General features: G+C 44.6%; 1 protein-coding gene across 1 annotated transcript in view; it reads right to left on the reverse strand.

Moving 5' to 3' along the window:
• Positions 5,934 to 12,408, reverse strand: part of SGPP2 (sphingosine-1-phosphate phosphatase 2) — a 155,099-nt gene continuing 148,624 nt past the window's right edge. The window contains exon 5 of the mRNA XM_018058914.1: positions 5,934 to 9,412. Within this exon, the coding sequence (XP_017914403.1) occupies positions 8,861 to 9,412 (552 nt within the window). The 3' untranslated portion in view covers positions 5,934 to 8,860. The remainder of the gene's footprint in view (positions 9,413 to 12,408) is intronic.

Consider the following 12,408-nt stretch of genomic DNA (forward strand, 5'->3'; position numbering starts at 1 on the left):
AAGCAGATCTTCACATTTTCAGTAATGAAGTGAGGTACAGCCATAAAAAATAATGCTCTTCAAAGGGTTTGTATCTAGCAAGAAATCTATAAAATTTCTTATAACTTGACAACCCAATTTTTAAAAATAGACAAAAAATTTGAACACACATTTTCCTAAAGAAGATAAGTAAGCACATGAGGAGATGCTTAACATCACTAGTCATCAGGGAAATGCAAATAAAAAAATTAAAATGGCTAAAATTTAAAAAAACTGACTGTAGCAAGTGCTGGTGTGACTGGAGCAACTGGGACTGTCATGTGTGGCTGGTGGGAATGTACAGAGAGACAGCCACTTTGGAGAATAGTTTGGCAATGTGTTACATCATGAAACATACATCTGCCATCTAGCTGTTCTGCTCCTAGGCTTACTTATGGCCATACAGAGAATTTTATGTGGCTATTCACAGCAGTGTTATTCAGATGACTGGATACAAACAGATGAACAGATAAATATAGTATATTTATACTATGGAATACATCACAGCCCCAAAATACATCACATTCCTTTTTTAAAGGAATGAACTATTGATACTCAAAACATGAATGACTCTCTCAGCACTACATCAAGTGAAAGAAGCCAGACACAAGACTACGTGTGATTGCATTTATATGAAGAGCTGGAAAAGTCAAAGGCAGATTGATTGGCTGGAGCCTGTGGAAGGGAAATGGACTGCAAAGAATTAAGAGTTAACTCGGGTTTGGGGTAATCGGAATATCTGTACCTTAAATAAGGTGGTTTTAGTAGTTAAGTAGGTTATACCTCATTAAAGCTAGGAGACAAAAGTTAGTGCAACTTTTGTATTTTGATGTGAACACCAGCAGATGTACGCTTGGGGTAGAAGAGCATGAATTTCAGAATCCGCATGTCAGCTTGTGATGGCTTACTGCTCCACTACCATTAGTGAGACATTCTTCCCCAGTTTCAAGTTCACTGATTGCAATCAGGGTTTGTGAGTCAGTATAGCCATTGTTGAAGTGGGTGGAACCATTAATTCTGTTGGCAGCCACTGATACCTGTGTATCCCAGCAGGAAAGGGGAACAATCAACTCCAGCCACCATGTGGCATTCCTGCCCTCTGAAGCAGGAAGCAGTAGGAAGAAAAACAGTATTGGGTACATTAGATGGAGAACTTTCACTTACAAGTCGAGGCTCCACAGCAAGATGGTCTTATACTTGTGCCTGTTAGTGTTTTGAACTGGAGCCAGAGCAGTCTGTGGGCACTGCCTGCCAGAAAGCTTTCACTGGAGAAGACACACCTGCCTAGTAAAAACTGGGAGCCCTCATATTAAAAGGGAAGTTAGATATAATTGATTTTTGTTCTAGCTTACAGATAATTTCTTCAGCCTGATTTTCCTGCATTATTCTAGTTTATTGAGTATTTTCACATGTGATTTTTGTCTCAACGCATTAATTCTTTGGTTTAACAGTTGTAGGTCAGAGTTAGAATAGGGATTCTCCCTGACTTATAGGAAGAGAACAGCTGACATTCAGAGAAATTAATAATGTGCCCAGAAGTCACACGGCAATAAGTGGGTTTGTGACACCTGGTAAGAGGGACGTGGGACCCACATCTGAGTGTTTTGTGTTATTTACCTATTTATCCAAACATGTTTTTAAATGTTTTGTTTTTTATATATAAAATACTAAAAAAAGACAAAAAATTAAGAACTCTTCACTACTTTAAAAAACTATACATAGGAAGACCATCCAAGTAAGGGTAAGCTAATCTACCCTTCCTCTTGCAATCCTCTGTCTAATCATTGGTAACGATTTAGTTTGTTGTTCCTGACATTTTCCTTAGTTTGAACAGTCAGACCCATATACATGCTCACAGTTCTGGGGTCATGCTCTGCTTACTGGTTTGCAACAAGTTTTGGCTTCTACTTTCCATAGTGCAATCTCATGACGTTTCACTTAACATGCCCCATTTTTCCAGGCCAGTACCTTCCTTTAGACCTACCTCCTTCTTCTATGTCATGCAGAAGTCTCTTGTGTGGATGTCCACAATCTGGGCAGCTATGCTTGTTGATGAATCTTCTGTTGTCTCCAGCTCCACAAGAGCGAGCAGTGCTCCAGTCGACTCCCCTATGCCTCCCCCAAAACAACAGTCTCAGGGACCACGAGAAACCTGCCCTAAAGCACACGAGACTATAAGCATCCACATGTGGTATTATCTTAGGTACCCGAATACCACACTGGCAAGGCGCAGAGCTAGCAAACTTCAGAAACCATGATGGGGAGTGTGCCCAGAAGGGCCTTGCCTCCGGAGTGGGGAGAAGACTCGAGGCTAAATGTCACTCTAGTTCCACCTAAAAAATCTTAAGACCCAGAAGAATCAAAACGATTTTCAAGGAATGAATTGCATCCTGGAACAAAGCTTAAGAATATGTATAGTCAGACAAGATAGCCAGCACCCAAGAATCTCAACTTCACAGTATCTGGCATCCAATAAAAAATTATGAGGCAGGTGAAGTCGCCAGTACAGCCAATAAGGAGGAAAGTGAATTTCAAGAATTAAAAATGACAGCTGATCAAACTAGTAGACAAAGATAACTCTCTTCCATATGTTTAAGAAACCAGAGGAAAGACTGAACAGGTAGAGACATGGAAGATGGGTATTTTAAATTAATATCAGTGAAAAAACTATGATGTCTGAGATAAAACAGAAATACCCTGATGAAAATACTAATACCAATTGAATGGCAGCAGAATTGATGGACTGGCTTTGTAACAAATTTATGTTAAGCTGTGATTTTATTCCCCCCACAAGCAAAAGTCTTCCAGCCAAATATTTTTATTGGTACCTAGTTCAGATGATAAAAATGCTCTGGGTTTAGTGTGCCCTATGCAATTTCCCTTCTCACGGCATCATCCATCTAGTTCCCAGGAGACAGACACTGGACTGGAAGCCCAGGAGGCTCTGCTCCTATTTAGGCTCACAGATGCAGGTTGATGGCATGACAGCAGTACCAACTGTCACCCTACCCCACCCCAAACACACTAAGGCTGGCTTTGTGTGTGTTAAGGAGACACTGACATTCTTCGAAACTCTCCAATGGGAAAGAATCTGGCTTGTGCTCCATCCACGGGGACCCTGATGTCACAGCAAGAGAGCAGGACCAGCAAGTGTGTTGAGTGGGTACAGGGAAGAAGCATCCCAGCTGAAACTCCAGCTACATCCTTGCTTGTCTTGCTGGCTTCTGCATGCCATGTAGACAGGTGTGGAAAAGGAAAAAGGGGTTTGGCTTTGTATGGCTTTCCCTTGTCTCACAAGGCTCCAGTTTTAAGAACTTAACTTTCTGTTCATGGTCCACATTGACATCTCATTCTTCTTAACATGCATCCTGTAAATAGTCAAGTCTGCACTGCAGGGCGGAGAAGACAGTGGCACCCTACTCCAGTACTCTTGCCTGGAAAATCCCATGGATGGAGAAGCCTGGAAGGCTGCAGTCCATGGGGTCGCTGAGGGTCGGACACGACTGAGCGACTTCACTTTCACTTCTCACTTTTATGTATTGGAGAAGGAAATGGCAACCCACTCCAGTGTTCTTGCCTGGAGAATCCCAGGGACGGGGGAGCCTGGTGGGCTGCTGTCTATGGGGTCGCACAGAGTCGGACACGACTGAAGCGACAGCAGCAGCAGCAGCACTGCAGGGGTGCCCTACTTGCAGAAAACAATGCATGTGCGCTATATCCTAAAGACTCTATTAGGGAGCCTTATGTTCACAGGAATGAAGAGCTGCCATATGATTTTTAAGCAGCAAACTCCATAGTGCACTTAAAGTTCAAGCTTAACCAACCAAAACAGAGGCAGCTTTTATGAAAAGATCTATTTCCTAAAATGAGATATGTCTGCACCCTCATTCCACTTTGTTCTGGTTAACCTCATACTAGAGAACCAGGGCTTTATTTGTAATCATTTATTTCCAGTTGGTATGTGCTAAGTCGCTTCAGTCATGTCCAACTCTTTGTGACCCTAGGGACTGTAGCCCACCAGGCTCCTCTGTCCATGGGCTTCTCCAGGCAAGAATACTGAAGTGGGCTGCTACGGCCTCCTCCAGGGCACCTTCCTAACCCTGGGATTGAACTCGTGTCTCTTACATCCTCTGCATTTGTCAGACGGGTTCTTTACCACTAGTGCCACTTGGGAAGCCACTGGGTATGATTTGTAATCAATAAAGGACAACATGGAGTATTTACAGGTCCCTCAAAGAGACAGGATCATGGCAAAATATTTTTAAAAAAAGTTTCATGGGACTTAGCTCAAGGAACTGAGCAAAGACAGGCGGGAGGGAGGCGTGGACACCAAGGACACAGATTGAGTCCCTTGCTGCTGTCATAACTGCCGAGAGATGAACAAAGGATGTGGGAGCTAGAGGTTCATTGACAGCAGAGGGAAAGGCACCCAAAAGTGAATATTTGAGTGAAGAGACTGAAATCACCTGTAGATGTCACCTCCTCTGGATTATACCATGTGGAGGCAAGGAAAAGAATTAAGGAGCTTCTTAGGCTCCCCTCCTGTTCTCGTGATCAGGTTCTGCCCCATCAAAGCCTCTTGCTCACTGTTAACTCCCACACACATGCACACCACCACGGGTGTGGTCTGGCTCTTCCTTGTAAGAGCTGGAGGTGTTGTGGAAGTGTCTCTCGCAAGCTGTGCCCTCACCATAGAGCATCATCTTGTACCTACTTTGCATCAAGTCTCCATGCAAACTCCATCTGTTCTTTAAGCCTGGCTCACACATTACCTCTCCTATGAGCCTCTCTTGAGTTGCAGAACTCAATTCCCACTGGGAGCTTATTTTTACCCTACAGCCTTAACAACTTTGGATCTTGGTTTGTAATTTCTGAGCCTGAGTCTTCTCTCTGCAGAGACCTCCATTTGGCATACGAGGTCTCATCTAGCCTCACATGCCCATGGGAGGCAGCAAATTAGGTATTATGAAGTAACACAGTGTTCAAAGTACAAACAGGATCCTAACTTAGCCTTGCAAATAAGAGTGTCAGCTTTCAATACCATTTCAAAAAGCAAGGGATGCTTAAGGGGAGAGCATATCATTGCAATGATGTGACTGTAAAGTGGGGTCATGTCCATTTCATTCAGCAGACAGTGCAGTCACCTGTGAAAACGTTTTGTTTGGGTTTCCCTAGTGGTCCAGTGGTTAAGAGTCTGCCTGCCAACACAGGGGACATGGGTTTGATCCCTGGTCTGGGAGGATCCCACATTCCGAGAGGCAACCAAGCACAGGCATCACAGCTACTGAGCCTGTGCTATGCAGCAGAAGAAGCCACCATGAGAAGTCCGAACACAACTGGAGAGTAGCCCCCACTCTGCAACTGGAGAAAGCCCAAATGCAGCAACAAAGACCAGCGCAGCCATAAATAAATTTTTAAAAAGAGAGCATTTTGCTTATCCAATATATAGTGACATTTATCTCCGAATATGGTAAGAGGATGCTCTTCAGTATCGAGGAGCTGAAGGAGGGTAGTCATGCAATCATACTACTTCCTTTCTTTTCATCATACCTGTGGCTGCCGGGGTGCTCACCAATCTGCATGTGGCTGGATCATGACGGCGCTAGAGAACTGTATCTACTGTAGTTTACTCATTTTGCAACTCCAAGGACTGTAGCCCACCAGGCTCCTCCGTCCATGGGATTCTCCAGGCAAGAATACTGGAGTGGGTTGCCATCTCATTCTCTAGGGGATCTTCCTGACCCAGGGATCGAACCCACATTTCCTGTGTTGGCAGGCAGATTCTGTACCAGTGAACCACCTGGGAAGCCCCAGAGAACTGTATAGCTGCTGTTTATTTTTGTCGCCTCTTTTCAACTCAGGTCCCATAAACCCTGAGGATCTAGGGGGGAAAAAATTGCAAGGAAGCAGAACACTGGCTTTTAAAGCATTTAATAAATCATAATCAAACAAAAATGATTTTTAAAAGAATAAATTTACATACAGTACATAAGTAAGACAGCTGAAGGTTTCCAAAATAGAAAACCAGAGCATATGGCCCTGAAACACCACATGCTTTGGTTACACTTGGGAAGCGTGAGTTGCCTATTTGGGCAAGAAAATTCTGTTATAGTGTGATCTGCAGGCATGTTGAGGGGTGATTTCAGTCGTTGAGGGTTTTTGTTCATGGTCTCCTCTGTGGTTTTTTCTACTGCATGATCTGGTTTGGCAGGAGTCTGGGCAAAACTGGTCTGGAATGATGGCTGTTTAGAATGACACTCACAAGAGGAAATGCCGTGGTCCAGAGTGCTTGTGGGTTGGGGGCAGGAGGGCAGTCAGGAAAAGCACATGCCATTCTACCCGGAGGGGCTGATGATGCCGAGCGTCATCACGTCCAAATGCAGGGCTGGCCAGACCACAGCTTCTAAGCTTAGACTGGACACATCAAGATGAGCCGGATTTTGAAACTTAATCTCTTAAGACTTCTGCCCAGCAGAGGCTCTGGACCAAGACAGGGCTATGCCAGCAGGGGGCAGTCTACCCCCAGAGAGAAAATCCAAAGATCAGAGATGGAAGGTGTAGTCTTGGGGGGTGGGGGTGGGGTTTGTGTGTGTTTGTGTGAAGGGCTGGGTAAAGTGAATGAGGAGGGCTGTGTGTGTGTGTTGCAGTTTGAAGCCATTAAAATGGTTTTTCTAAACAGTTTCTGCCTGATTCTAGGCCATAGAGCCATCATGCTCAAAAACTAAGCTTGGCCTCACCAATATGCACTTTTTATTCTTTGGTTGATGTAACAAGTGACCAAAACAGTGACCAATCTGTGAGTCTTTCTTTACTGAGCTATGGCTACCATCTTCATCCTCAATCCAAATTGTATAAATAACAGCCTTGAATACATCAATACAGCCGACTGCAGTTCTGTTGTTGGGCTTAAAACTAAAGAGATGGCAGTAAGATTTATATATACACACAAATGAATTGCTCACACCCACTGCTATGACAATAATTACCACCCTTCTCAAGGATACAAGTGGAAAAAGCTGATCCTTTTGCCCGTTGGCTTCAGAGAAATCAACTAAAATCATTTTGTCTAAATATTACCCAGGGCTGTGATCTCAGGTCTGGCAGCCCACGGGGACGGGGGTATAGAGAGTGCCGCGTGCACTGCAATGTGGGGTGGTCTCGGGTGGGGGTGCCTGTGACCTGGGGCATCCCCCTACCAGAGTGCCACAGATGCTGGTCAGAGGATGATGTAAAAACAGGGAAACGGCAAGTCATTTTGACCCCTGCCTTCTAACTGTGAAAAATGTCAGAAGCATGAAGTCAAACATCAGAGATGATCGCAACCAAAAGGCCAGGGTGCATCTTTGAAATCAGGACAAACGGGTGTTCAGTTTTCACGCTGGATGAGGAGGTAAGAACCTAACTGACCAGACCGGCAGATTTCACTCAAAGTGTGTGAGTGGTGAGGACGCAGGAAGTTATAAAGCATTGGCTTCAGCAGCTCAGGAGCTCCACCACAGGACACTTTGTTAACTGCCCATTGACACTCACTTTTAAGAACACTGTTGACAGCTGTTCAGCTGTTCCTCTTCATTCTTGTTCCTCCTCCTCAAGGAGCCCCTGCAGGAGGGTGTTTGCCTAATGATCACCTTCCTAAGTCTAATAAGGACTTGCCTGGGGTCTAAAGGATGCTTGTTCCAAAGAGAGGCTGACATTAATTACCCTTAAAATTGCCAAAAGATATGAGGTGGGGGGGGGGGGCATGGAAGGGGGGCCCTTGATTCTATTTAGCAGATGAGAAAATGGATTTAGGAAAAGTAATGGAGAAGGAAATGGCAACCCACTCCAGTGTTCTTGCCTGGAGAATCCCAGGGACGGGGGAGCCTGGTGGGCTGCCGTCTATGGGGTCGCACAGAGTCGGACACGACTGAAGCGACTTAGTAGTAGTAGTAGTAATGAAGAAACAGTGGCCAGGAGGGAGGTCTAGGGCCCCAAGAAGGATTACATTCACCTATTCTTCTACTGATCCACTTTAACAGGCCCACAACAGTGCCTTCCCAGTTTGTAAGAAAGCGAAAAAAGCTGAAGAAGGGCAGAGGGCTAGTCCCAAGTCACTCTGATGCAGGAGAGAGCCGCACACCCAGAGGAACCCGGATGAAGTGAGTTGGGAGCAGCCAGTTGGGTTCATGGTTCAGAAGAGGATAGAAATAAATGGTACCCAAATCCTGCAAAGTGTACAGACAAGGAGGAGTAGATGCCCCGCCGTCCAATGCGCACCTGACAGAGACCAGGACACATAGGGAAAGCAGTTTCTTGCCTAGGACCTCAGGGCTTTGCCCCGCCTTTCACACTTCCCGGGGAGGTTTACAGCACTCTTTCCCTGTGAGCTGGCACAGTCTCATGTGATCATAACGACAGAAAGTCACCCCATCCAAGGAACGTCACCCTTTCTCTCGGACCAACACTGAGACTCGACGATGGGCAGGGTCATAATTGAAAAGAAAACCCGATGTCCAGCTTTCTGGGTCATGCTCTCCAGAACCCAGGGTGTTTGTGGCCACTCCTAAGCCAGGCTGCAATTCCTGCCAGCCCAGGGCTGGCCCAAAGTCCATGTAACAGGGTGGGGGACCCCAAAAGAGGTCAACTGTGGGTTTAGCCTGGCTTCATCCATGACATGACCCTTACAGGCAAGTGGTTCCTGCAAGACAACTTTTCACGCCATACAGCAGCAACATTTATCTTAGATATTAGCAAAATAGACATGTGACTTAAGGACAGTTGTTTTTTTTTTTTTTAAGAAAAATGTGTCATCAAGACTTCCCCACTCAACTTTTGGATGTCTCATCCAGTGACTGTTTGAGGCTCAGAGTAATCCCAGAAACCTGTGGAGCATTGGCACAAAGGTGGTAGCGCAGATGCCGACAGACGTGTAGGTGACAAACTTGTAAGGCACTTCGATCTCCAGTCTCCGCCTGGCCTCCTTGTTTCTGGTGACCACCTTGAACCAGGAGTACAACACTTGCAGTGAGAGCTTTTGTACAAGCTGACGGACCAGGAGGATCAGCACAATTCCCACAGTGAATTTGGCCAGACCCAAAACTAACAGGTCAGTGGTGAGCGGTGGGATGTTCTGAATAACAGGGAGAGATTCCGTGGGCTCAGACACGAGCTGGAAAAAATGATTGATCCAGAACCCTATGGTCACCCCAGCCCCAGCAGCCATGATGGTGGTGGTGTCCGCTCTGGTCGGGCTGTAGTAATCGGACACGGGGTAGTTGTAACACAGGAAGAACGGCACCACTAGAACACACACGGGGAAGAGGGGACTGGCCGAGTCCAGGCGATCGATAAGGGTCCAGGCAGGGTAAGTGAGGACAATGAGGATGGCGGTGATCAGGATGCCGCCCAGCACATCCTGCGGGAAGGAGAGCAAAGAATGGTGAGAGCTCTTCCTGTATTCATTTCAAGTCAAGTAAAACTGATTTGATGTTTAAAACACAATTTTTACATTTATTTTTATAATACTATTTGTTTAAGACTTTTTTTTTTGATGTGGACCATTTTTTTAAGTCTTTCCTAAATGTGCTACAATATTGTTTCTATTTTATATTTTGGTTTTTTGGCCTCAAGGCATATGGGATCTTACCTCTCTGAGCAAGGGATCAAACCCACACCCCTGGCACTGGAAGGTGAAGTCTTCCACTGAGCTACCAGGGAAGTCCCTTATAATACATATATTTTTTAAAATGTATGGTTCTAAACATTTTAAAAGTAGGAAAAACACAATCATGCTATTATTCATGATTGTATTGCTATTCATGATATGTCTTCCAGTTTTTCCATCTTTTAGAATAAATTTTATGTTTATTTTCTTAATGCATGGCTATAACCACACTTTCTTCAACCTATTATTTTTTTTTTCATTCTACACTTTTAAAAAATTTGCTTTTTGGCCATATACTATGTGGTTTGCAGGATCTCAGTTCCCCAACCAGGGACTGAACCCAGGCAACTGCAGTGAAAGCACTGAGTCCTAACCACTGGACCACCAAGGAATTCCCTTCAATCTATTATTTTTTATTTAATATTGTGTCACAGGGCTTCTCTGGTGGTTCAGATGGTAGAGAATCTGCCTGCAGTACAGGAGACACGGCTTCGCTCGCTGGGTTGGGAAGATCCCCTGGAGAAGTGAATAGCAACCCACTCCAGTATTCTTGCCTGGAGAATTCTATGGACAGAGGAGCCTGATGGGCTACAGTCCACAGGGGTCACGAAGAGTTGGACACCCCTGAGCAACCAGAACACCTACACCTTAAGTCATAAGGATTGTCATAATCTTCATAAAGATGGTGACATCCTTTCTTGGCAGGCAGAGGGTGGAGGAAGTCACTCTCTGTGGGAGCCATGTTAAAAGCAAGCGCACCATCATTACTTACGGAGTGCATTTATTTGGGGTGGTCTGGGAAGATATTTTAGATGTGGTGGTATCGAAGTTCCACCGTGCCCATCTGGGCACTACCACTGTCTTCAGAGACAGAGCTTCAGAGAATGTACGTATTTCACTGGGTGCATGCACGATGCTTAATCAATCCTTCTTCAGGACACTTTAGACTCTGGTTTTCTTTCTTTGTTCCCATGTCCCTCTCTCCTTCTTTCCCTGTTTTTTCTCTTTCTCCCCTTCCCTCCTTTGCCTCCTTCCTTAAAGGCATGTTTAAAATATTTTTAACTCCTTAATGTCTTCCATTTTCTTCTTCCTTAGTGTTTTCACAGCAAAATTCATTAGGTGAAGTCTCAACATAACCAGTTGGTTAATACATTTAAGTCAGAGAATGAGAAGCTTGCTATGGTTTTGTTACAGTTTCATGTGGGTTATTTTGAAATTTTATAATTGAAAAATTGAAACACTTTCTTCAATGCATTGGAAAATCTGGAAAACAAAAAGTAAAACATATGCATTGTAGAAAATCTGGGAAGCACCAAAAAGTATAAGAAAAAACAGATCCTTATTTCCGCTACCTACTGTCAACTGTGTCTATATTTTGGCATGTTGCCCTCCCACTCTTTTTTTCCCCATAAATATAAAACAGAATTCTAAAGAGTTGGTCTTCCCCCCCCCCCAATTCTTCATTCATTATTGCTTTTGTTTAGTTTCTAATAAAATGACATCTGATTCAGGTAAACAATGAGTGAGAATCAGACCTTAGAAGTAAACACTGAGGCTAGAGCATTTTTCAGATTAGAGGGTACCCATTCATCCTTCCAATGTCCACATGTGTGAGCCCCTGCTGTGCGCCACATTGCTAGAGGATCCAGTCTGAGCTAAATCATCACAATCCATGACTATGGGCAGCTTACAGTCTAGAGAAGAGACAGAGGATTGCCATTGTTGAAGAGGAAAAGTGGTCAGCTTGTGGATTGTGATGGTTTTAGGGCGCTGAAGAGTAAAGGGTCGACACAGGCAGGAAGTCCACAGGGTCCTAAAATCCAATCCACTTTGTAAAGCTTACATCGAGGGAACAACATGAAGCCATTGACATAGCTCTCACTGGGTACCAACAAGCCAAGATTTTATGACCGCAGTGGTGAGAAGGAATACAAGCAGGGCAAGAGTATGGGGATGGGGAGGCCACTTGCCTTCTCAGAGGAAGCCTTGTACTCTGCATGTCCTCCATGTGACCCCTGAGCTTCACCTGCTGTTACTTCTGCCATCCTTCTCCTCAGTGACCCCTCAGGCTGCGTGGTCTTCATGATCACGGTCCCCATGGCCATCCCCTGTGCTATGATTACGCATGGGTGTTGTCTTTTGTATCTCCTGGTTATCCCGATTGGTCCAGGGATGGTCATGTGACCTGCACCAGTCCAATCAGACAAAACTGGAGGGTTTTGCTTGGGATTCTGGGAAAGAGATGTTCTTTCTTTTTCTGAACACCGGGCCCTGTGGGCTTACACCCTTTACTTAGTAGACCTTCAATATTCAGCTTTTGTTAATGTTACCCTGCACCATCATGGCTTTTCTCTGACCTCTGAGAGGTCTCCTGCTTAGTTTCTTCCTTCAGATCCTAAACAGGGCATTCCCACAGATTCTGTCTTCAGACTGTCTTTTTCCCCCTCCATTTAGAGCTTGTGTAGATCCATGGCCCCATCTCTCCATTCTCTACCACAGTAACTCTAAAATCTTTTGTTTTCAGACATTTTTCTCTCAAACTTTGGTCCTACCTTTTTAAACTAACAGCAATTTCATTCAGATGCCTGTCAACTCCCCTAACCAACTTGTCTAAAAGTCATCAACACCCAAACAGAAAAATAAGTAAAGGAAATGAACACTTTATAGAAAAGGAACTATGAATGCCTTATAAACATATGAAAATATACCTAAACTTACCCATCATCATAAGTGAAAATCAAAATAAG

The sequence above is a fragment of the Capra hircus genome, chromosome 2, assembly GCF_001704415.2.
Source record: "Capra hircus breed San Clemente chromosome 2, ASM170441v1, whole genome shotgun sequence".
Classification (NCBI taxonomy): domain Eukaryota; kingdom Metazoa; phylum Chordata; class Mammalia; order Artiodactyla; family Bovidae; genus Capra; species Capra hircus.